At 35.0% G+C, this 24,377-nt stretch overlaps 3 protein-coding genes and 1 long non-coding RNA gene across 16 annotated transcripts; 1 reads left to right on the forward strand and 3 right to left on the reverse strand.

Annotated features, from left to right (window-relative positions):
• The first annotated feature begins 89 nt into the window (after positions 1–89).
• LOC127065852 (tyrosine-protein kinase Btk29A) lies at positions 90–7,901 on the forward strand. Of its 8 annotated transcripts, XM_050998773.1 has the most exons (16): positions 90–237; positions 356–534; positions 1,054–1,117; positions 1,178–1,312; positions 1,430–1,723; positions 4,934–4,995; positions 5,073–5,156; positions 5,238–5,302; positions 5,383–5,448; positions 5,521–5,649; positions 5,739–5,932; positions 6,015–6,186; positions 6,285–6,453; positions 6,601–6,719; positions 6,824–7,076; positions 7,157–7,901. In XM_050998773.1, exons 1-16 carry the CDS (start codon positions 195–197, stop codon positions 7,256–7,258), a joined length of 2,130 nt encoding a protein of 709 aa, XP_050854730.1. In that variant the 5' UTR covers positions 90–194; the 3' UTR covers positions 7,259–7,901. The 8 variants fall into 8 exon arrangements, with proteins under 8 accessions (XP_050854730.1, XP_050854729.1, XP_050854732.1 ...); XM_050998772.1 differs by having other exon boundaries at positions 1,054–1,312; XM_050998775.1 differs by lacking the exons at positions 6,824–7,076; positions 7,157–7,901 and having other exon boundaries at positions 1,054–1,312; positions 6,528–6,676.
• On the reverse strand, positions 1,167–2,670 carry LOC127065868 (uncharacterized). The gene is made up of 2 exons (XR_007782203.1): positions 2,545–2,670; positions 1,167–1,672 (listed from the first exon to the last, which is right to left on the reverse strand). It is a non-coding gene; the product is annotated as an uncharacterized LOC127065868 (long non-coding RNA).
• A 534-nt stretch (positions 7,902–8,435) lies between the features above and the next one.
• Positions 8,436–14,753, reverse strand: LOC127065851 (arginine/serine-rich protein PNISR). The gene is made up of 12 exons (XM_050998771.1): positions 14,148–14,753; positions 13,689–13,877; positions 13,338–13,591; positions 13,061–13,232; positions 12,800–12,981; positions 12,504–12,737; positions 12,325–12,427; positions 10,875–10,946; positions 10,517–10,611; positions 10,266–10,407; positions 9,400–10,191; positions 8,436–8,601 (listed from the first exon to the last, which is right to left on the reverse strand). Exons 1-11 carry the CDS (start codon positions 14,239–14,241, stop codon positions 9,422–9,424), a joined length of 2,307 nt encoding a protein of 768 aa, XP_050854728.1. The 5' UTR covers positions 14,242–14,753; the 3' UTR covers positions 8,436–8,601; positions 9,400–9,421.
• Positions 14,754–15,577: 824 nt separating this feature from the next.
• LOC127065859 (feline leukemia virus subgroup C receptor-related protein 2) lies at positions 15,578–24,099 on the reverse strand. Of its 6 annotated transcripts, XM_050998795.1 has the most exons (13): positions 22,306–22,465; positions 21,535–22,126; positions 21,273–21,403; positions 21,001–21,158; positions 20,347–20,515; positions 19,669–19,890; positions 18,972–19,196; positions 17,413–17,554; positions 17,138–17,343; positions 16,961–17,064; positions 16,767–16,877; positions 16,578–16,683; positions 15,578–16,417 (listed from the first exon to the last, which is right to left on the reverse strand). In XM_050998795.1, exons 5-13 carry the CDS (start codon positions 20,395–20,397, stop codon positions 16,262–16,264), a joined length of 1,323 nt encoding a protein of 440 aa, XP_050854752.1. In that variant the 5' UTR covers positions 20,398–20,515; positions 21,001–21,158; positions 21,273–21,403; positions 21,535–22,126; positions 22,306–22,465; the 3' UTR covers positions 15,578–16,261. The 6 variants fall into 6 exon arrangements, with proteins under 6 accessions (XP_050854752.1, XP_050854751.1, XP_050854749.1 ...); XM_050998794.1 differs by lacking the exon at positions 21,001–21,158; XM_050998792.1 differs by lacking the exon at positions 21,001–21,158 and having other exon boundaries at positions 21,273–22,126; positions 22,366–22,476.
• Between the last annotated feature and the right edge of the window lie 278 nt (positions 24,100–24,377).

Consider the following 24,377-nt stretch of genomic DNA (forward strand, 5'->3'; position numbering starts at 1 on the left):
TAACAATGATATATAGTGGTAAAAACTAAGTAATCATAGTCTTATATTTTTAGGATTAGAAGAGCCGCCGTTACATCTGTATTTTCCAACACATAATTTGTCAGACAAGATCTATTTGCAGAAGAGTCAAAGCACAAAAATCTTATCATGATTGAATTTTTATTTTCTTTTGAAAGATTATTGTAATCTTAACGATGCAGGCTGTAAAGTCCTCTTATAAGCTACATTTTACAAAGTGTATGAAAACAATTCTTTTTTCTAATACGTTTCCTTGTCAATAAACCTTTTTAATCAAGTTATTTATTTATTAAAATGTTAATATCGTTTATTGAAATAAAAATTTCTTCTTTACAAGGTCTGTCGAGAATGGCAGGGAAAGATGCGAAGGTGGAATCAAAGTCAACAGACGTGGTAAGGCAAGGATTTATGGTTAAACGTTCTCAAAACAAAAAACGTTTCACTCCTGTTAACTACAAGCAACGTTGGTTTGTACTGACTCGTCGTCATCTCGTGTACTATGATAGCGATGGCGAGGTAAGTACAAAATATTCTATTGGGAAGAATTGTATTTGCTTGTATTGCCTCGTGTAAAGATTGCATAAATACATAAGTCTTTTAATGGACTGTGTGAATTTTTTCTAATTTTCTATCTTTATGCTTATAAATAAATTAATTATAGCATATAAAAAATGAATGATTAGATTGAATATTCATATATTATTGTATGCATTGTATGAGAATAACTAATATTCAAATAGTTAGTAAACAAATTGTTAACTTTTTTATATGTTCTAATTAAGTAGAAACATAGATATAATAGATGTCATTAGAAAGAAATATATCAATAGAATAAAGATATCTTGGTTTTGATTAATTTTACATTTGAAGCAGGCAATGAAACGTAGTGCTGTGGTAAACTATGAACCATTGATCTATCATTTATCAGATATATTATTATCGATGCAACGAGGAGATGTTTAATATGTTTATGTGACCTTCTGCCAATGTATTATTTAATTTTTTAATAAAGAATCGGCCCATTTCTTGTTGCAGCGGCGCAAAGAACGAGGTCGTATTGCGATTGAAACAGTCCATGTGGTAGAAACAGCAAATCTTGGTAATAATCCTGGATGTGGGAGTGGGAATACAAAAATAGATACAACTGGTAATGACTTAGGTAGTAGCGGAGGTAACGTACCACCAGGACTACCATTCCAGATAGGATATCGAGAAGCTGGACAAGAGTACACTCTTTACCTTCTTGCTGCTAGGGAGCAAGATCGATCGGAATGGATACGTGCTATCCGCGCTGGTAAATATTCACTTGTTTCATGTTACATTGTTTCGTGTTACGTACATCGCATTACATTATACTACGAGTCTAAGGGAAATAATAGTCGAATTAACTCTTCATTTTGTTTTGCTTCAGTATGCTGTGAAAATCCAGGTTTAAGCGATCGTTATCACGTGGGCTTGTGGAGTGGAAAACGTTGGTCATGTTGCCGTTTATTAACGCGGTCCGCCGAAGGTTGCGATACATGCAGTTCTTGGTCTATGAATGTGACAAACGCTCCAGCGTGTCCGCTTCGAACAATAACTTCTGCTACGGGAAATGTCACTGCTTCGATTGTCAATCCATCAGCGGATTCTACGATTCAAACGGCGGCAAACGCTGAAACGAACAACAATCCGATCATTCAACCGCAGGCGTGTTCTACGTTCGGTAAGTAAATATTTAGATTTTAATCGATCTTTTTATTAGAGCCTAGTCAAATCGGTTGTTTTAAACGAGACAGTTATCTCTTATCTATTCAGTTCGAAAGAAACGCAAGTCGCTCTTTCAATTTAAACAGACGATGTATAATACAGACAATTTATTGCGATGTAGCATGATGTTCATAATAGCACTGTCATTGTTTCTTTTATTTCTTCGAGTAGAGTGCAAGTAATCAAATATACGTTATATGTACTAAATCTCTTTGAGATAAAAGGTGCGAGTCTCGTTTATAAAATGGATTACATTTACTGTAATATCTTAGAAAGTCATCGAATTATAGAATCTTTGGTGTCAAGCCAATATATTTTCTTTTGCATTTAGATCATTTTTATCAAAGACATTTTCTATTCAATCAACTTGTCGCGGAATATACTTGCAGGCATATGTATATTCAATGAGAATAGAATGTAATAAGAAAAATGAATGAAGCGAATTATCAGGAAAGGAGTTGAAAATATATTTAAAGGATAAACGGGCTCATCGAAGAAGCGAGCGCGTATTCTCCCAATATTCTTGTCGCGGTTCGCAAAAGGTTCGGCAAAGGTGGCTTCTATAAAGGTGAAAGTATGACAGAAAAGGAGGGGACCCTCGACCGCTCGTTATATGTACTTTCGAATCATTCACGAGTATTAGTTGCGAGTACGTAACCGAAGCGTGTGCTTTCGTCTTTCTCGCTGTGTATCGGTTCGAAGATATTTATTATATATTTGTTGTTCAAAATGTTCGTCTATCGGGCATTCGTTTTGTGAAAAGTACGCTTTGAATACCAGTGATCCGTATTCACGGGTATGATGGTGATAAGTGTTCTAAAACATGTCGCGAACGCTGCCACCAACGCTGTTCACTCGGCTGCCGTTAATGCCATTGGACATAGTCTCACCAATGCGGGTACGTCGAATTTATATAAGCAGATTTGCGATCTTTAGATTTTCCGCTGATTTTTGCTAAATCGATAATCGCTCGGATGCTCAATAAGGTCAGCGCTTCGTAAAATCGATTGGCGATTAGTGCAGGACAATGCGGGAGAAATCCGTTGAGAAATATATATGCATCGTAAGATGTATGTCTGTATGCTCGCGCGCGTGCACGCGCGTGTGCGTAACACACACACTTAGCACTCCGATCGAACTTTCGCTTTTACGCTTTCTATTTGATCTAAAATCTAGAAATCTAAAATAGAAAATTATATCGTTATGATCAAAAAGATGCATGCGCGCACAAATATACACATATCTTTTTTGTATACTTTTTGTAAACGTATTTACAGTTAAATCGATAGGATGTTACTTTCAATTTTTATTGTATGATTGATCGTAAAAACGATTGAGAAGATCAATTTTTATATCGATTTTGTTAATATCCGTGTCTTGTTTTTCTTTTTTCTTTTTTTTTTTTTTTGTTCACTGCATACTATTCCAACGTGGAAGAGTCATACACGGTTGTTCTTTTTTTTTCTTCATTCTTTTCTCTCTTTTTTTTTTCATAATGCCTTTTAAGACGGATACTAAAGTTTTTTTAGCATCACGAAATAAACAATGCCGATGCGCAATTCAATTTGTTTCGTTCTTATGTTTCTACGTGAATTAGTAGTACCAAGTTTTATTTCTGAATTTATATTCGTGATAGCCGAATTTGTAAGATGTTTCTTGCGAGGGCGTAGCAATAGTACGGGTGCATCGAACGCGATCGGTAGCTGGCGCCGCCCTCATAATTAGTGCAAAAGACTGGAACGTACAGAATTTTTAAGACGATCATAAACGGTCGATTATGATCGGTTACGTTGTCGAATGAACCACGTACCGTTTCATTTTTATTTCCCTCATCTCTTTGCATAATAGAGTCATATCGCGATATCTCATTTATTTCTTCTGCGACTAAAGTATATATAGCTGTTAAGAAGATTTCATAATATATATACGATAATTCTTTTATTTTAGAAAAGAATATAAGAGTTGCTACCTCTGGCTCTTCTTATATTTTAAACTTTTTATAAAAAGCCATTTTTTCTTTTTTTCATATCATTCAGTCAAAGTGTTTGCCATTGATTGGAATTTTTCTAGTTCAATAACTCTCATACATTAGATTATCAGGTAAATTTAATTATATTAATATTATAAGCAATTTGTTTTAGCCTGCTTTCTTCTATTAGCTCTAAGACAATATTGCCTTTTAGCGTGTAAATGTGTTTTTAATATAATAATTGGATGCCTTTTAATGTATTGTAGTTACATAGAATATCGACTATAATTTTTTTTTTGGATTATGCCTATGATCTTACTCAAATAGATATATAGATTTCTATTATAATTTTTTTTTTTTATGATAACTCGATTTTCTTTTTTTTTTTCCTTTCTTTTTTGTTTTAAATCTAGAAACACGGCTTGAACAGCATAAAATAGATTATTTGGCGTGCGTTAATAATGCGATCACAGTAGACGAACGATAAACGAATTATATTTAGTTCATATTTAAGGGTACCTTTCATGCACACTGTGAACTATTTTAATATATATTTTCCGCGTATATATTATTATGTTATTAGTATCAATAACTGAGTACAGATAATTGCATGTATTTTAAAATTCTCATGCATGCTGCAAACTTAGATCAAGAAAATTGCAAAAAACATGAAATTCGGAAATGAACAAAGGAACACATATACACTCCAAACAACAAATGATGAATATTAAGATGCCAACTTCAACAGAAACGTTCCATTCGGCAGGATAAATTGTGCATAATGATCAAAGAATTGGTACTGGTATGTATAAAATCTATAAATGTAATTATTTCATCATTTTTGGATTCTTTTTGTGTTAGCAGAAATGATTCAGAGTTTACCATGATTTTTATCGAATGAACCACTCAAAATAGACAAAATGTCTAGAATTTAAAGATACTAAACTATTTTTAACTGGTATATTTTAAGTAGGCTTTCCAATAAGGTATTCCATGCTTTGTAGGGCTTCAATAATTCTGATTATGGTATTTGCATATTTGATCAGTGGTCATGTATTGAATATGCTTTTACTTGGCTGATGACTTCATCTAAATATGGATAATTTTATTTAAATATGTTATTCAGAAATAACTCTATCTTAATGGTTCTTTTACTTTGAAGCATGTATTAATTATAAATTATTATTCTTGTTACAGGTACTCCTTCAACTCCAATAATGCCTGGTGGAACTCCTGGTACTCCATCTTCTAAAAATAAAGTACGTCGTTAATTTTTTTAACTTATTTGCAGCAAGTGATAAATTTGCAAGGAGTAAAATAATAAATATGTTTTTAGGACAAAATAGTCACAAGGGCCAAGGTTGTGGTGGCTTTATATCCTTTCCGTGCAATAGAAGCTGGAGATCTTTCTCTTGAAAAAGTAATAGTATTATACAATAGTGCTAGATACATACAAGTTCGAATGATATCCGTGTTTTATATTAATTCATTAATTTCATAGGGGGCAGAATATGAGGTATTAGATGATTCTCAGGAACATTGGTGGAAGGTGAAAGACGAGCATGGGTAATTCCATAAACGTATATCAATGGGGGGAGAAGAGAAAGACGTGATAAATATAAAACATAATAAAATTTTTATTTCAGATCAATTGGCTATATTCCTAGTAACTATGTCAAAGAAAAAGAACTCTTAGGATTGCAGAAATATGAGTAAGTACTTTTGTCTTTTGTTGTTGATCTTCAGATGTTCGCGATAGGTGATTTTTTACTTTTGTAATGCAGATGGTACGTGGGTGATATGTCAAGACAACGAGCGGAATCTTTACTGAAGCAAGAAGAAAAGGAGGGATGTTTCGTCGTTCGTAATTCTTCAACGAAAGGTCTTTATACACTTTCACTTTATACAAAAATGTAAGCATTTATCTTAAATCAATTTAACTTCGCTACTCCGATCGAAATCGATTATTTCTTTATAATACGCTCGATTGTATTTTTTGCAGTCCACATCCACACGTAAAACACTATCATATAAAGCAAAGTTCGCGAGGAGAATTCTACCTCTCGGAAAAGCATTGTTGCAGCTCGATTCCTGATCTTGTGAATTACCATCGACATAATAGCGGGGGACTCGCGAGTCGATTAAAGACGAGTCCTTGCGATAGACCAGTTCCACCTACCGCCGGCCTCAGTCATGGTTAATAAAATATTAATTTCGTTCGAACGTTCGAAGAATGATTAAATCGATGTTATTACGATCTACCGTTTAATGATTGCAGATAAATGGGAAATAGATCCGGCAGAACTACATCTACTAGACGAATTAGGCTCCGGTCAATTTGGAGTGGTACGAAGAGGAAAGTGGCGTGGTTCTATCGACGTTGCTGTGAAAATGATGAAAGAAGGAACTATGTCCGAAGATGATTTTATAGAAGAAGCAAAAGTCATGACGTAAGTACAGTACTGCCTTTATTCTATACGGCACTTAAACTCTGAACACATGTATTCTTACATTTCGATTATTCTTTTTTTTTTTTTTTTTTTATTAGGAAGCTACAGCATCAAAATCTCGTCCAACTGTATGGTGTTTGCAGTAAAGACAGACCGATATACATTGTCACAGAGTATATGCGGCATGGATCTCTTCTCAACTACCTCCGTCGTCACGAAACTACGTTAGGTGCAAATGTTGGTCTTCTGTTGGATATGTGCATACAGGTGAAATTATTATATAGCACGTTTTCCTGTTACATTATACATCATGTTAATAATATTCTTTGTTTTTTTTCTAGCATATTCAGAGATTACCATATGCAAAATGGAAAAATCTGATCGAATAAAAACTTTCCAAAATACTGGTTTCAGGTCTGTAAAGGAATGGCATATTTGGAGAGACATAACTATATCCACAGAGACCTTGCAGCACGCAATTGCTTAGTTGGATCTGAAAACGTAGTGAAAGTGGCCGATTTCGGTTTGGCAAGGTAATGTTTATATCGCACGATTAATTTTGCTTTCAATAATGGATAAATGATTTCCGATTTAATGTGATAAAAATGCGTGTTAATCAGGTGAGAAATGCTTTTAGATATGTCCTAGATGATCAGTATACCAGTAGCGGGGGTACTAAATTTCCAATTAAATGGGCACCGCCAGAAGTGTTGAACTATACTCGATTCAGTTCTAAATCGGACGTCTGGGCGTACGGGGTACTGATGTGGGAAATTTTTACCTGTGGAAAAATGCCTTACGGTCGTCTCAAGAATACCGAGGTCGTCGATAGAGTTCAACGTGGAATTATATTAGAAAGACCGAAGGCTTGCTTCAAAGAAGTTTACGAGGTTGATTATTATATCTCTGCTTTGAATGAATTAACGTAAAAAGAGGAAATCATTTTTATGAGACAAATGCCGTATTTTAGGTAATGCGGAAGTGTTGGGCACACTGTCCGGAAGTCCGACCTTCTTTTCGTGTTCTTAAGGAACAGCTCATTAGCGTTTCTCAAGGCCTTCTCAATGATTGACTCAACCTTCTCCGGTGTATGCGCCTTTCTTCACCCTCTGGCCGATCAATACAATACATAAAGTCTCCATCGTCATTGGAGCAATCGACTTCTGTTCTAGCATCCTCTAATTCATCGTGCAATTCTTCGACATTACCTTCATCACACAAAACTCGTGCACCGGCCTCTTTGCCTTCCTCGGTCAACTTCCTACATCAATCATCGACCATATCTAGACCAGAAGAGGAAGAATCATCTTCGCAAAGCACGACTCATCACTTGGCTAGTCAACCATCCGCAAGTTCATCTAACGTTTGCGACATCTGCAGTTCTTATGGACATCCGTGGATAGAACTTTGCAAGGCAATACGGGCTACTAAAGATAAATGAATATTTTCGTTTATTTGTAATATAGTGACTACACATCGTTTTTGCTTCATAAAATGCTTAAATACAAGCTGCCCTCTGTTTTTAGTCTTCACAACGAGAAAATTAGAGTAAAATTGGAAGGAAATTGAGGAAGAAATATAATAAATAATAAAAAAGAGTGCGTGTAAAGACGGGGTTCTAAAAAGCTTCTTTACTGAAATATCGCTATTAAGACAAGAATTAGTTGTACGTTTGAAACATCTTATATTACAATAAATGTTTAAGATATAAGCGAGTTGTGGCATGTGTAACCATTGATAATGATTTTGGTATTTTTTATTTTCTTATCGTTTCAATATCGAACAATTAAGAAAGTGATATGTTTTAGACTGTGTAGTAATTCACTGATCAATGTTAGCTTACAATATCTAATAGAATAATGGCCTCGATGTAACAACGATATTCGTCAGCATTTTTAAATCGATCTACTTTCATATTTTGTTATGCTCGTTTACGTTTATCCTATTATTATTTTAACTTTAAAAGCGTTTATAAAAATTTATGACGTCCATAATGTTTGTTGATATCTTTCATTCGCCACACCATAATTTCATTAAAAATCTATTTGCGGATTATAATCAGGTACTATAATGATTATACAGTGCAAAAACGATCGTGGTTACGGCCAATAATAAACTTGATGTAACGTCCATTCGATCGTTTAAAGATTTTTTACTTTTTACATGAAATTATACTGCAATATTTTAAATAATTCTATACATGCACGAATATCCCAGGATAAAATGATATTTTCTCGAGTCATAACACATTTATTTGAAAAGAAAATGTTATTCTTTATTATATCATACCTTCTTATACACTTCGGGAGAGACTGAACGTGATATATTTAAAACGAAAGAACTACCATGGTAGTATACACTGATGGACTGAGGCAGAATGACATATTGAAGCCAACTGGAAGCCAGTGGAAAATGCTGAAACAAAATAACATTTCTAGGGGATCCTGCCAATATTCTTATAGCATGCATACACTTAATTTATATAGTATTAGCAACGTATTAAATAATAATAGAAAATAAGGGACGACGAAGAAGAGAAATTTCTCTTTGAAAATATCTTTTAGATTAGAAAAAGAGATATCGATATTACACTTCATAATATAAATAAAAAATATATGTATATATATACATACACACATACATACATATATGCGTATATACATATACATATATATATACATATATATATATATATATAAAATATGTAGATTTTGAAAGTGATAAAAAAGGTGACATCCATTATTTTTTTTTGGAAAATCCAGCATTTATAATAAAATTAATATTAGTGCGCAATAATAATCAACCTTTAGAATTTCACATCACTTTCAAAATGAGAAATTTGTATGCAGCACGTAATACTTCTGATGTCCAATGTAAGTTTGATCAACGCAATCGTATAAATCGAACTCTTTTTAGCACGATAAAACGTCTGGCTATTGTGTTAATGCAATCTTTGAGAGATACCGTGTTGTATGGCCATAACACATACTATTATTTTTTAATACTTATTGTTAGTATAAATTTATGTTAAATTGCAAATACATCTGAATATCGATAAAATGTTATGTATTAGATAGACAAATCGATACAGAGAGCCAAATAATAACAGGATGGATAAATTGTTTTGTACGTTTTTGTCTTTGAGCACAAAAATAAAATAAATAGCTTTCTGTATGAATCTGTTCACGATATAAATATGAATGTATATACAACCTTTGCTTGAAGTTGAACAGGCTCAATTCCTGAATCGATGCGATGACTTCTTACCATCACGAGTGTTCCATTGATGTGACTTTGATTGCGACCTTCTACGATCCCTAGATCTAGACTGACTTCTCCTTCTACTTCTAGAAACGTAAGATCGCGATCTGTGACGATCTCGCGAACGGGATCGTGATCTTTCTCTGGTTCTTGAAGAGGACTTTCGTTTAACCCTTATACGCGATTTGCTACGCCTTATCGAACGAGATCGACTTCTTCTTTCTCTGGAATGCGAATGAGACTTCTTTTTTCCACTAGAACGCGATCGGGACCATTTTCTTGATCCAGACAGAGACCTAGATCTTCGGCAGCTTCTAGATCGAGATCTTAATCGTTTTCGATTTCGTGATTTCGATCTGCGCTTTCTACTGGACCTGTAATTGCTCGACCTTGAACGTCGCCCCTTACGGGACTTTACCGATCTCGATCTCGACGAGCGTTTTCGCGTACGTTCCGATGAACGGGATCTCGATTTCTTGCTCCTTGATTTACTTCTACTTTTAGACTTTCGTTTCCTTTGATCTCGATCACTTTTCTTACTTAATTTTTTGTTCTTCTTCGTCGAATTATGACTTGTATCAGAGCTCGTTGATTCAGAATTACTAGATTCAGAATTAACTGATGCCGAAGGGGTACCGGCTTTTACCACATCCGCAGAGGCATTTACTTCTCGTGGACTTTGTCCGTCACTCGACAAACTTTCAGATGCTGCTCTTTGAATATTTACCGTTTCTTTCTCATCAACTAAAGTGTGATGTTATGGAGTTATACTTGATAATGCAATAATCTCTTTTAGTTTTATTATTTTCAATACATACCTGTATCTCTGCAGCTAGTATTACCAATATGATTTTCCTGTTGTACATTGTATTGATCTTCGTTTTCCTCTTCTGCCGCAAGACGTGCTTCTATCTCCTTCTCTGTCTTTTTGAATGCCTGCTGCCGACGTCTCAAAGTTTCCTGTAAAACGATTAACGTCAGATATAGACTCTTCCTTCCCACGTTCTCTCTTTTCTTTCTTTTTTCTCTTTTACCGAAACCGTTACGATCTAAAATGTATATTAAATACCATCAGCTCTTCGTCACTATCATTGTTTTGGAGTTGTTCTTGCTCATTCTGTTCTTCCTCGGATTCGCTATTACTGTCGCCGTAGATGCCCAGACCTATGACACACAAATATTTAGTTAAATCCATTTTAAAATTCTCACACTGATCCTTAAACGTGAAAGAACATACGTTGAACCAATAAATTTGCTGCTGCTATTTCATTATAAAATGTCCTGAGAGACATCTTCATTTTGTAATCTGTCAGTAAATATTGAAAGTGCAACATTGCACAAACAGTAACTTTTGCAAGCGACTGTTTCTACAACCATCCTTAGGGAAACACAGCACGTGGAAGATCATAAATACATATATAACTTACCAAGTTTTCGAGTGATCTGAGCAAGAGGGGCCGTGTTGTTGAAGGATGCGACTGAGTGCTCTCCTGCAGGGGCTTACAATACACACGCATTTAGTAATCAATCGCTAAGAGTTACTTTGCGGATACCACCCCCCCTCCCCAAAAAACACATATTGTAAATTACGCTGCTCAGCGTTTTGTAAGGAGAGAGACAACTCTGTTCCTCACATAGCTGAAAAAGCTTTTATTCTTATCTCATTAAACTATCAAAACTGAGATTTTTCGTAAGTTTAAATTAATAAGATATTATTTTACAATATCTTAAGCTTACAGGTATCAATTAATGAATGTAATATACCTATACACAAGCGTGCACGCGCACGCTCTTATATTGCACTTTAATGATGATAAAAATTATTAAAATCTCTACCAACTACAGCATGTTATTATATTCAATGCAATATAATATAAAAGAGAGACAATATTCTTACGTTCGAATAAAAATATAAAGATATTTACGTAAGTTTCTTGAAACGACACCGTCAAGGCGTTCTTTCGCGATCAATGATCGATAACTGAGAACGGTAGGTCCGTCTTTACACGATTTATCCCTTGAATCGTATAAATTAATGCATAACATGCTGTAATTTAGTAAATGAACCGAATTGATGAATCGTTATCACTAATAGAAGAATAAAAAATAAATTTCTCATAAGAGTAAATGTGACAGTGACAGTACTTATGTATGAAACATGAGATTCATGAACTTTCAAGCTATATGTCAAACGTGTTGTACGACCCCACCTGTCCAATTTTCGTGTGAAAGTAATCGTACGAAAGTAATCGTGCGCTTATCGCGCATATACAAGTACATTTTGATACATCTTTTCATACGTCTTTACGTATCCTCCATTAGTAGTTAATGGAACAAGCGTACAACTAAACTCTTATCCTTGATACATAATAATATATCGTCAGATAGAGTTTTATTTTTATTATTTTTGTATTACGAATTCTACACTTCATCGATCACATATTCGACCAGCATATGTTTATGTCAACACGTTGGAGCACGATAAAATAATATATACTATAGTATAAGCATACTTTATAACACACCGCTTCTCAAAACTCCGTAATTTTCTTCCGAATTTAATGCAAAAATTGTATGTATGGCATTCTGTTAACGTATAATGTTTAAACTAACGATATAATCACAATAAACTAATATAGAAGTAGAGTAAAGGCTTCATACTCCTGGAAGAGAAAATCAGATGTCCTGCAACTGTCAAATAATTAAGCCTATGGATTAAAAAATCTTTGTTTAATGTTGTAAATATTGCATTATACAATGGGGCCGATAGTGCTCTCCATGACATGGCACAAAATTCATGTAAATTAAGTATTATATATTGACGAGGAAAAATATGAAGTTTCGTTATGTTAGTGTTATCATGTGTATCTGGAGTACCTTTGGCACGTGCGCGATTCCAAACCTCTCTGCATACTACCCCAATTTCTTCATTCGTTACTTCCAAAAGAATTTCTGTTAGAGATCTTCGAACTTTCAACATCTATGGCACAAAATTAGCTGTAAATTCGTATATGACTCATAGTACGTTAAAAAAAAGACGACGTTCAATTATTTACCACATCCTGCAAAATTTCCTCTTGCGATCGTTTAACGGTAACGGGCATTCCACCAGAGACCGGTGTCGGACTATTATCAGCGGCTATACTTGGCTCAGGTGAATCAGCATCTCGAAAACGTGACTTTCTTGGACGAATAACATCTGGTGTACGTTCGTAATTCTTTTTGTTAATATTCTGTTCGGTCGAACTTGTCTCGAATTCTTGATCTACTTCTTTTTCCGAATCTGAATCCTACGTAGAAAATCAAGTTTCGATTGTACTTTACGAATTTTATTGATTTATCGTATACTTACAAATTTACTTTTCGAAGGATTAAGAACTAAACGAGCCTCATCCTCGGCCTTTTTACGAGCTTCTATTTCTTGTTTTCTTAAAATTTCTTGTCTTTCTCGTTCTACTGCTTTTTGTTTTTCCCTTTCCATTTTTTCTAATCCTTCTCTAATCCATGCTGGCAATTGACGACGTTTTGCTGCATCTGTGAAGTGATCATATTTATTGGAATTTTGCTTTTTATTATTTCTTAAAAATCATTTTGGAAATTCCTCTATATTTACCGATGGTAGTAGTCGTATCTTCTTCTGGCGTTTTTTCCCTATTGTTTCTACATCTTACTGCATCGATAGGTCTCATATGTGGTATTCGATTGGTATGCCGAATACCTTTCATATAAAGTAATGGCTGAGAAGGCACTGCAGTTGAAGATTCACCAGACCAGAAGTTACTGACCTAAGGTTACACGCGTTATGTAAATGTGCTTGCAAAGTAGAGGCAAGACTTGATAAAACAAATTTTTCTTATCATCATATCTTTTTTCTATTAAGAGATACTAACTTGTTGATTATAAGGTTGCGACGGAGGTGCAGAATTATAAGAATAGAGCGATGGTGTTACTGGAGGCGGTACGTTAAATTCTGTAGTCGATATCGTTGGACCAGGTGGAATGATAGGTAACGTAGGTACTCCTACAGGTTTTCCGTCAGGACCTACAGTAACTCCAGGAGGTGGAACACCAGTCCACTCCCAAGTTCCAGTACTGGAGTTAGAAGTGTTCCAATGTCCCCATTGACTCCATTGAGCCCAAGCGTCTGATGACATTTAAGTTTTTTATATATATATATGTATGTATGTATTACAAGTATTTTATAAAGATAAGCTGATATATGATATAAGTTGTTATATTACCAGAACCACTAATCGTGGGAGCAGGTGGTGCCGGTGGAATATCATCTTCTTTGGTATCCATATCCATAGGTGCTTCACCACTACTATCGTTCCCTGGGCACAGGGAATCGATCGATGGTGGTGGTGGAGCAGGTGGAACAACCGTTTCTTTCATTTTTATCCATTGTTGAGCTAATGCAGCCCAATCAACTATGGTAACGTATAATTTATTATTTCATTATTGCTACTGACGACAAAAGTAAAAGTTTAATAGATTTGATATAATGGAACCGTATATTACGGAAAATACGATAAACAGCATTATTTTTGATCTTTCAGAATGTTGGAGATTATGGATTTATAGAGACAGAACAAATAATTTATGTAGCTATACATTCAATATCAAAAAGTATAATACACTTTTGATTCATGGTAAGATAATTAGGAATGCAAATTAATAAATTTCATTTGTTAGCCTACCTTGATCATTACTCATATTTTGATATGCTGAAGGATTTAAGGCCCATTGCGTTGGATAATCTTTCCCTTCAAACATGTCGCCACTCATTTTCATCCGTAATATTTAACAACTTTATCTATTTTGGTTAAATAGCATTCCACTAAACGTTGCAAAAAAATCCAACACTGGAATATTGCTATATATGTATATACTACATGCGTATATTCACATACGCGAGTGCGCGCGCGCGCGCGCATTGCTTCTATGTAGGCATTCTTATTACATCACGATTATGTGAAAATTGATTTTAATTTTTCAAGTGTCTTACTTTATTGACCGAATATCAAAATTATTCGGAATCCTAAAATATTGTAGCACAAAGTACATTCCATGCGCGAAAGTTATTGTTGATGATTCGAAGGAACGAATATATTTGATAGAACGATAACAAATTATCGGTTACTAATGGTAACGGTGTAAAAAAAGTTATATATAACTTTTTTGAGTTATTAAAAAATTACGTATGTCTTTTTTCAAAATTATTATAAGTATTTCAGCGATTAATGTATAATCTGTTATAATACGGCCATAAGGCGTCCCGAGCACTGTTGCCAACTCGCAAAATTTTTACTGCACGTTCTGATTCGTCCAGAGTTATTCTAGTAAAAATGCTTTCTTTTTTTCGCCAAGTTTCAAATAATGAATACTCTTGTTTGAAGTGAAATTATACAATTAGATAGTACAGGAAAAATATAAAGTCAATAATGTCATGATAACTTTTAGCGAAGACTGCTTTACGATTCGTCGATTTTTGACACCATATTGGATAATTTAAACCATGTAAGACAAATTGACCAATCAGCGTAATTTTACGAAACGGAACCTTTTACGTTCAAATTATGGATTTTGAATAATTAAGTTTTATTATCAACGTTTCGTACTTACAATATTTTTCACTTTATTCCATTGTAGCCACTTTAATGGATATAAACTTGTATGTTCGTTCTAAGAGGTTCCTTCGATTCTTTTCCATTTTTTTGATTGACAAAAAAATAGATTTAATTATTTATCGGTATAATCTTTTTCTGCAATTTTATTTACTTTTTCACAAATACAAGAACGACAAAAATTTGGAACAGTATAGACGATATATTTATTCGTTTTAATTCTAATGACTAAACGAAATAATATAAAGACTTGTAAAATTCAATAGTGGTTTTATCGTATAATGATGTTCTATATAAGTATTATAGCTTACGAAATAGAAGATAACGATTCATTAGTCATATGAGTAAATAAATGATGTACAATAAAATACAGTGGAAGACGAATAAATTGGTGCTATGAACGTAACGTTCAGATATTATTAAGGAGTAAGTATCAAACAAAATATTCATTTAAAAAATATTTTATCGAGTTTTGCTAAATAGAAAGACGTAGAGATAAAATATACTATCTCATAGAGTTAAATATATTTCATATATATATATATAAACATATACTGGTTTGTCACTTTTTTTTTTCTAGGAACTCTCTATACGATATTGACTCTTCTCTTTATTATCCTTTCCGTAAAAAGTAAAAACGAAGACAAGGTACACCTTCATTTAATTCTAATTCCATTTTCTTTGATCATACATAAAATATAATTACGTTGTTCGATGCACAGCATCATAATACCTTATACCTACTACTCTATGTACTAAAAATATTTTTTTTTGTATTATTCTTATTATTATTGTATCTATTGTCCTGCAATTTTACCTTTTTCTGTCAATCCATCTGGAAAAATATATATATTTTCTATATATATATATATATCTTACTGAAAAAAAATATTCATCTACGAATTCAGGGATCAACGTTTCTTACTTTCTACTTATTGTTAGATCATAACTTCAATAAAAATACTTGGAGCCTCGATCGTGACGCAAATCTCGTCGTCGCTATGGTATTTAATATTCTACTAAAGTCAAGGACGACGATTACGAGTACGTTTTTCGACGAACGATAGATTATTTTAAATAAAACACATGTGCAACAGTATAGAAACGTCACCGTCGTTTAAGCTCCAAGAAAATAATATCCCTCGTTGTCCAGCTTACGGTCTACATTTGTACTTTCGTTCTGTGTTTTAGAATTTGGCGTTCTGTCTTCTAAGGTCATTGGGTATTATCGTTGTGAGAAAGGCTCCGAAGGCTAGGGCGATGCACAAAACTATATTTGCCCACAAATTGCTCAATAGTTTGATCAAATTGCCGTAGAGGATCGTGAAGATTATACCAAATACCTAAAGAATTATTTTTTCGTTACTTACATCGGTCAAATTGATTCGACGTCGATCTAATTGACATCATCTAATCGACGCACGAAAAAAACTTGGCGAAAAAGTTATAAAAAAAAGGAAAAGAAAAAAAATAAAGTCATAAGATAATAAAATCGTTGCACACCTGTGTCACGGCATTGAGCAATCCCGCGGCTGTTCCTTCTGGTTCTGGATAAGTTAATTCAGCAGCGAGCTCGAAACCTACCGGTAAATAACCGGTCATGAAAAATCTGTGGAAATAAATCATCTTGGTCTTATATTCAATGATATCTTTATTTGGAGGAGGACTATCGTCATTAAATTCGTAGCGTACCCAAGTAAAGCGGATATAATGTAAACGATGTATATCCGACCAATGTCCAGAGTAAACGTGAAAACGATCATACCCAGGAAAGAGAAGAAATAAATTCCAATAGTTGTCTCTCTGCGAATATGTGAATCGTCGTTGACAATTTAGTATCGTTCCTTTGTTAAATGTTTTAAACAATGCGTGATATCGATACTCACTTGTACTTATGCGTTTTATCTAATATGATACCACAGATTACTGAACCCAACATTCCGGCACATATGATGGTCAAGCCGATTCTACCGGCGTCTTCCTCGTGTCCCTGTGCAAGAGAAACAAAGGATCATTACGAAAGGATTCATGTGGAGGATTCGTCGCGTAGCTATCGAACTTACCGGGAAATATTCTAAAATGATTTGATTGAGAAGTGTACTGATCGCGTAGAATATCCCGACGTTTATAGCATAGCTCAATAAAAGCAACAGGTATCCTACGTTAGTGAAGAGCCTTTTGATAGATTGTATAAAATCTTCTGCCGAATCGTTCTCTCTTTGCACGGCTTGCGCGGGACTGGGAGGAAGGGGTGGTTGCGCTTTAAAGACTGCAAGAAAATACGCATCGGTTAATTTTTTTCGTCAAAAGATTTCGAATCGGTTCTACGATTACTTACAGAGAAGTATTATTACCAATATCAACGACGTGAAAGCTGCAACGATGTAAAACATGATTTGAAAGCCACGCGCGACTACGGCAAGATCATCGCTGTTTGGTACTAAGATCGGCGGAAATAGAAAACCGATGGCTATACCCAACTGCGAACATAAGAACGATCGTAATAATAAACAGGATACATTAAATGTAGTTGAATAAGGATTCCTACGATGTTTTTTATATAACGACGTTAGATCCCCTAAAAGGGTTAAAAGTCGATAGTACGAGATTTAAATTGTTAAATGATTATGTGGGAAAGCTAGCCGAACTCTGCACCCACGATTCATTGTACGGAGGGGTTCGGACCCTAGTTTCGAATTATAAATGTACAGACGACATCGTTTTCGCACACGAACTCGCGTACGCATCCGTGAGGTGCGATCGAGTTTGTTCAAGGTATATGCGGTTATGCGAAAGTGCTTTATTATTACGATGAGCTGCGGAATCGCGTGCGGAGACTGGCATCAATTAATTACGATCAAATCCGTTTGATCGTTCAACGAGCCGCTCGAAACTTCAAAGTACGAACGTATTCCCACTTGACCTCATTGACATTTTCCGTACTTACGAAGAGAAGAAGTTCTCTTCTCGCTTGGTACTTGGATCATATCTCCGTATCTACTGTCAAGAAAATTTTAATTAACGTTATCCTTACGTATTTTGAATCTATGTAAAGTTAGGACATTCTTTCTGCTTTAAGCGATTAACGTGACTCGTCCGACTTCTCGTAACCTTTAATCGGTTCCGGTCTCTGAATTACTATCATGATGGGCTGAAAAGAATAATGATCGCGTCCCTTCCTTGAAATAACAATAATAGTCGAATAATAGATGTTTCGAGGACCGGTCTATCCTCGTGATTTAACATGATGTTATCTTCGTCTAATATGCCCGTAACACCGTATAAATTATTCACTACTCTCGAATAAACTAGTGTTTCCGCTTGCTGATAATAAGAACGGACAAATAGGCGCAAACCTCTAGAAAATACAACGTGGATACTTGAGATTCGATATCGATGATATCGAAGAAATCCAGATAATATTCCGTTAAATTCATACCATGCATTATTATTCGAGTAGATCGATGAAAATTTTATTGATTTTTATGTTTTAAATTCAAATAATTTCAACCTTTTCTCTTCAATAGACATCGAGTCTATCCTATCATCTCGATTTATTTAAGATTTCAATCGGAACGTTGTACTTCGTGAAATCAATCGAGAGTGGAAAAATTTACGATTGATATTAAATCTTTTCAATACTTCGTGCTATCGCCAAGCTTATATACTACGTTGATCCATCGTTATAAGGTTTCAACTACTATCGCGCCCGACATGCATACTTTTGAAGATATCAAAATAAACGACACGATAAAACGAGTTTGATATAAAATCAAATATTTGCTCCTAATATCTTGGTTTAGCGCAAATTGAAAAAAATAAACAATTATTATATCGTATTTCGATAATTTTAAATCTCGACTTACTAGGAGAAAACAAATAAAATATGGAAAATACCTGATTTCCAAAAACGCCGATGCTACAGGCGCTACTAACTTGATCGGGACCGAACCAAACAGCTGCTAATCGAGCAGGAACGGAAAGAACAAAAGTTTGGCTGACGGCGACAAACGTGTGACCAATGAAGGTAATCCAAAATAGATCTGGTGAAACGCTAAAAACTTTTATCCATGCACCGATCGTCGTTCCGATCGCTCCCACTATAACGGCAAATCGGAGTCCCTGTGAAAGAAAATTTAGTAAAAATTTAGAAAATTATTAAACGGGAAGGATCGATTAAGCGCTAACGTATTTATCACGTCGGCCGTTCATCGTATTATAAAATAAGGTCAATTACGTTTCTCGAGCTGCTGCTTCTCAAACTTGGAAAATATCAGCGTTCGAATCGGATATAAATTGTTTTAAAAATAAACAAAATTAAGAAAAGAAAAAAAAACAATCGAGCAATAAACAGTCTAAAAGCGTATCTATCTTTTGATAAGTCCTATTAAATAAGCCTGCTTTATTAGCCTTGTATTAAACAAAATTATGAATTTCGTTTATTCTTATTAAATAGTGTGCTCTTAGGATTAACCCAAGTTACACAGAGTACCGTCGAGTATTTCGTCTACCGACAAGATACAAACTTAATTCGAGTGGGATTTTTTTTTTAATTATTTTTACACAGCGATCGATAAAAACTGCATTTACTTACGAATCTGTCGAGAAGATAACTAGCTGGAAATATGAACGGTATATACGTTATCATGTATATCATGCTCGTCATATCTACTAGAAAACTCGAAACATTGTAATATCGTTCGACTATGTTCGCGATGATACTGTATTGAATCCATTGCATCGAGTTGCTGGCACTGTATAGTACGAAGATCGTCAAGATCAGCCATCTTCGTGCGAAGATTTTCGTTTCTATAATCTGAAAAAAATAAAAGATACGAATTAACATAAATGAAGTTTGCTTTTGTTGCCAAATGACATTGACATTTTCATTTCGCCGAGTGAACGCGTGATATTTTCAGGATGTTCGCAGATAAAGTCAAAGATTGCGATATGAATGAATAATGCGAATAAACTTCTTTTTTTGTTTCTCTTCTTAAAGAAGTATGCAACGAGAAGCGAGAGCTCTAGAAAAAGTTACTTCCAAGTAAATAAGTTCATCCGCCTGTACCAATGAAACATTATAGCCTCGAGAGAAATATCTACGATCTAGTTCGAGACAGATATTATAAATATTGTAGCCTTCCGTATAAAACTTAAGAGATAGGAAAAAAGAAAAAGAAGAATAGTTTGGAAGAAAATATAATTTTTGGATCGTATATTATTCATCAACGATCATCGATCGTTAATTCATCCTCATGCAGTGCATGTTCACCTGTGTTGGATGTACGCCACCCTCGATGGCTTTAACGTAATCCGGTGACATTTTTGATATTACAATCAATTTGTGTATTCGATTTGCCGTCCGAAATTAAGAAAAATCGTGAATAATCGTAAATCAATCGATTTTTTCCCCAGTCTTCTTTAACTTCCACTCGTAGATCCTAAAATGTTAAAGATTCCGTTGTGAAGTAGAAAGTTATCTTGCCGTAGAAGAATAAGCTATGGACATTCCAAATTCTCGAAAATTCGTTAGCGCGAACACTTAATTAGTACCGAATGTACTTTAGGGATCATTGTTGTTACGAACGATCAATAATTTTTCTAATTCGATGTTCTACGAGAGAAAGATATTATTTTTAGACGAAACACCGACGAGGCTAATGAGGTTTAAATCACATCTTGAAGCTTTAAGAATGGAGCGCAATGAATACGCGAGAAAATACTCGAGTACTCTGAACGAAGTAGACTAATTGTGCGACGCCGTTATATCCAAGTATACGCGAGAAATTGGAAAATCGATCGTTAATCTTTGTTAGTTACTACTATTTAGTATTTCATGAAAAAGTAGGTATAAATACAATGAACTACTTAATAAGATAAGCGACGATATTAGAGCGATTACATCACTCAATTAATGCTTTCTTACTTTTCGATATCCAATCGCACTTCTTCCCGATTAAATGTTTACTCATCAAGAATACCGATATTTATACTTTGGTCAATCGCATCGGAAATCGATTTCAATATACTTAAATGTAGCTACGTATTAAACGCGAATTGTCCGGCTGCAAATTTTAGATCGTCCTGAAAAAGTTCGGAAGGTCTTAAGGTCAAGGATTGAACGAAAATAAAAATCTAAGACGGAGCGGTATCGATGACAATTAATAGTACATGCGATCGTCCATTAATTATGCTTACCCCGCTCGGTGATAAGTAACGAACCGCCGATTTAACAGAGCTACTCGATTTAGAGATCTTTCTTATTTATTTTCTTTCCTTCGCGTTACGTCGTCGATCGATTTCATTGATTCTTCGTTCTTTCGATCATCCTAAAGAATTCTTTATCCTTACTATTTATTTATCACTAAATCAATTCACGATTGATACATTCGTTCTTCAAGAAAATCTAACTATCAGTAGAAATAGGTTTCCATTCGCATAAGTCACAATGAGTACACACGTGCTTAACGGTGTCGCGTCCGCACAAACACAAGGGGTTTTTCCTTCTCGTATTCGCGTGCACCGTCGTGGAGAGGGTGAGAGAGAAGAATGGAAGGGGAGAGCACGGAGAGACCGACCAATGTCTTTCCACTTCGAACGTCTGTTCTTTTTTGAAGTTTACGACTGGAAGATCGAAAAATGCGAAAATCTTTTCTTTCAAATTTCGCGCACCGTCACTGTTCTCTTTTCCTCGACGAATAAGCGAATTTAAGAGAAATCAGGAAGAAACATGAATAAGATTAAAATTCCCAGATGTGTCGTGGTTCACGTTGAAGAGCTTTCCCTTTTAACCCGATGATATCGATCAGCTTCGTTGTTCGCGAAAATCGTGCAATGTGAAGCAAGACGTGAAGAGGGTTTTGCTAGCTCTCTCTCTCTCTCTCTCTCTCTCTCTCTCTCTCTCTCTCTCTCTCTCTCTCTCTCTCTTTCTCCTTTCCTCTTTTGCACAGTCAAGATCCGACTCCTATTTTTCTATTTCTCTGTCGTATCAGAGTCTTGACTGAAACACGTCTCGTTCTGCATATTTTTCTTCGTTCATCGAAGAGTATGTCCTAATGGGGATTAAAGGATAAGAGATTAAAAGGAAGAGATACGGAGCGAGAAAAAGAGAGAGAGACAAAGAGAGAGAGAGAGAGAGAGAGAGAGAGAGAGAGAGAGAGAGAGAGAGAGAGAGAGAGAGAGAGAGAGAGAGAGAGAGAGAAGAAAAAAAAGATAGAGAAAGTAAAAGCACAGCCAAGAATAGAAGCGCGTCCACCGAAGGTTGGACATAAACTAAACCAAATCGCTGTACGAAGATTCGGCGTTGCGAGTAGGAGTCGTTTACGCCGACTCCTCTCCCTCGCGATTCCGGACACGTAGTGTATGTCCGTCGTGTGGTAGGACTATGCTGCACTTTCATCGTGCATGTGGTACGAGACCTAATGTACTACATATATACATACACACGCGCACATACACATGCTTCTCGTTTGTCAGCGCACGCGCCTCGACTCTGCGCAGAATGATTTCGCGGGCGGCACCGATCGACGAAGGCAGAGGGGGTTTTGTGCGTTGAAAGCAAAGATAAAGAAAATAAGAGGGGAAACGGGAAAAAGATCTAGATGATAACTACAATTCGAAGTACAGCGATTATAAACAGAATTTTATAATTGCATTTATAATACGACATTTTCTCCTATACCCAAGATTGATATATCTTCATTCGGATATATCTATCGATTGTCCTCGATACGTATGTTTCATCTGTTACGCTCGATATCGCCGTAAGATGCGTATGTGAAAAAAAACAAATGCAAATTTTCGGATCGTCTAAGGTCGCATTGCAATGGTCATGCGATGAATCATTTATTCCATGCAATAATCAGCTGGAAAATTTGTCAAATATATGCGCGATTAAATACGTACTTAGGCGATTATTTAACGCGATAAAGAATTTTACGATCTAAAAAATTCGTCAATTTATGATTTTGAAAAGGATCTTATTTTTCATTAACAATTTTCATTAACGACCTTCGTAATTTCACTGGCCAAGTTAAGATTATCGCTGAAAGGATAGAAAATCTTTATATGACAGTCGATTGTCCCATGTATCGCAAAGTACACAATATCACGTTCGGATTAGTGATTAAAACAATGCCTATATACGTAAGAGATATGACATTTCAACAACGTGATTCTTCTCGTTTATTACATCTTGCTAGATCAAAATTTGTGTATGACGCATGGAATAGAATATTTGCGTTTTTTATTTTCCACGGAAATTCATATTGCGTATGAAAGTATTATCTGGACTATTATCAAAGACTCATAACAAACTCATCCTCTTATTTCTTTTTGAAATAATCGATCGATCGATCGATCGATCGTTGAGCATTTTTTGTAGAAAATTATTCTAATCGATCAAATATACCAGTATGGCGAAGACAGGTATCGTGTAATGAGTAATTCGATCGAACGAAGACTCGTCTAATTAACTCATTCGATTATATCCAGACGTGGCTATAAATTTATATATAATTAATGTAATCGCTTCATACATCTTTGGAATATGGAATAATATTTTTCTCTTTTTCGTTTCAATGACATCATCGTGCCTATGAAAAGTAACTTTTGCTCACATTAACCGAAAAGGGACGATATATTAAAATCGCTATTTTGATTAAAGCTAAGCAAATAAAGAAAAAACAATACATTTTGATCTACCTGACGATGCAGCTGGTACGTGGAAGGAATGAGCTCTCTTCTCTGCTCGATACAATCCTGAATTTCATCCATCTCTCGTCTACGTACGTGCGTACTTAGTTATGATAATTTCGTTAGTACCGTCAAATCCTCGATTGTTCGACACTGAACGCTTCTTAATCACCGTTTGTCTGCTTAACCTCGGATTTAAGGTCCCATTTCGAGGTAACTCGTTGGACGATTAACGCGTGTCGAGAAGATAAATTGGATTACGTCGACGGAAGATGAGGACTCTTCGAAATCCGAAACTGACGTCCTCCTACGACTTTGCTATGTGAGACGAAGTTAATCGACTAACATCGGTATTTATCAGTCACGTGAAAACATGATAATTATATAATAAATATTTGCATTTATAGAAGTTTTGAAAGGTTTTCCTTTCCGATCGAATCTATGTCACATAAAGCGCGATACCTAAAGCGTTTGTAAACGTTTTAACTTTGGACGCTTGGAAAATAGTATTAACAAACTGAATGATATAAAAATAAGTTATCGAGGATTTTACCGTTTGCACTTGATGTTAATGTACAAAGACGTAAGTTTCGTACAAGGCCGCCATTT

This window comes from Vespula vulgaris, chromosome 8, assembly GCF_905475345.1.
Source record: "Vespula vulgaris chromosome 8, iyVesVulg1.1, whole genome shotgun sequence".
NCBI lineage: Eukaryota > Metazoa > Arthropoda > Insecta > Hymenoptera > Vespidae > Vespula > Vespula vulgaris.

Excerpts from the sequence above, each read along its gene's own strand:
- LOC127065859 (XM_050998790.1), bottom strand. The coding sequence starts at position 23,849 with ATGGATGAAATTCAGGATTGTATCGAGCAGAGAAGAGAGCTCATTCCT. Across the intron at positions 17,555-18,971 it reads TCGGCGTTTTTGGAAATCAG|TTGGGTATAGCCATCGGTTT; the intron begins GTATTTTCCATA and ends TTATGTTCGCAG. Across the intron at positions 17,065-17,137 it reads TCATTTTAGAATATTTCCCG|GGACACGAGGAAGACGCCGG; the intron begins GTAAGTTCGATA and ends TCTCTTGCACAG.
- LOC127065851 (XM_050998771.1), bottom strand. The coding sequence starts at position 14,241 with ATGAAAATGAGTGGCGACATGTTTGAAGGGAAAGATTATCCAACGCAA. Across the intron at positions 13,592-13,688 it reads TCCCACGATTAGTGGTTCTG|ACGCTTGGGCTCAATGGAGT; the intron begins GTAATATAACAA and ends AAATGTCATCAG. Across the intron at positions 13,233-13,337 it reads CGCAACCTTATAATCAACAA|GTCAGTAACTTCTGGTCTGG; the intron begins GTTAGTATCTCT and ends GTGTAACCTTAG.
- LOC127065852 (XM_050998772.1), top strand. The coding sequence starts at position 195 with ATGCAGGCTGTAAAGTCCTCTTATAAGCTACATTTTACAAAGT. Across the intron at positions 4,996-5,072 it reads CTCCATCTTCTAAAAATAAA|GACAAAATAGTCACAAGGGC; the intron begins GTACGTCGTTAA and ends ATATGTTTTTAG. Across the intron at positions 7,077-7,156 it reads GCTTCAAAGAAGTTTACGAG|GTAATGCGGAAGTGTTGGGC; the intron begins GTTGATTATTAT and ends GCCGTATTTTAG.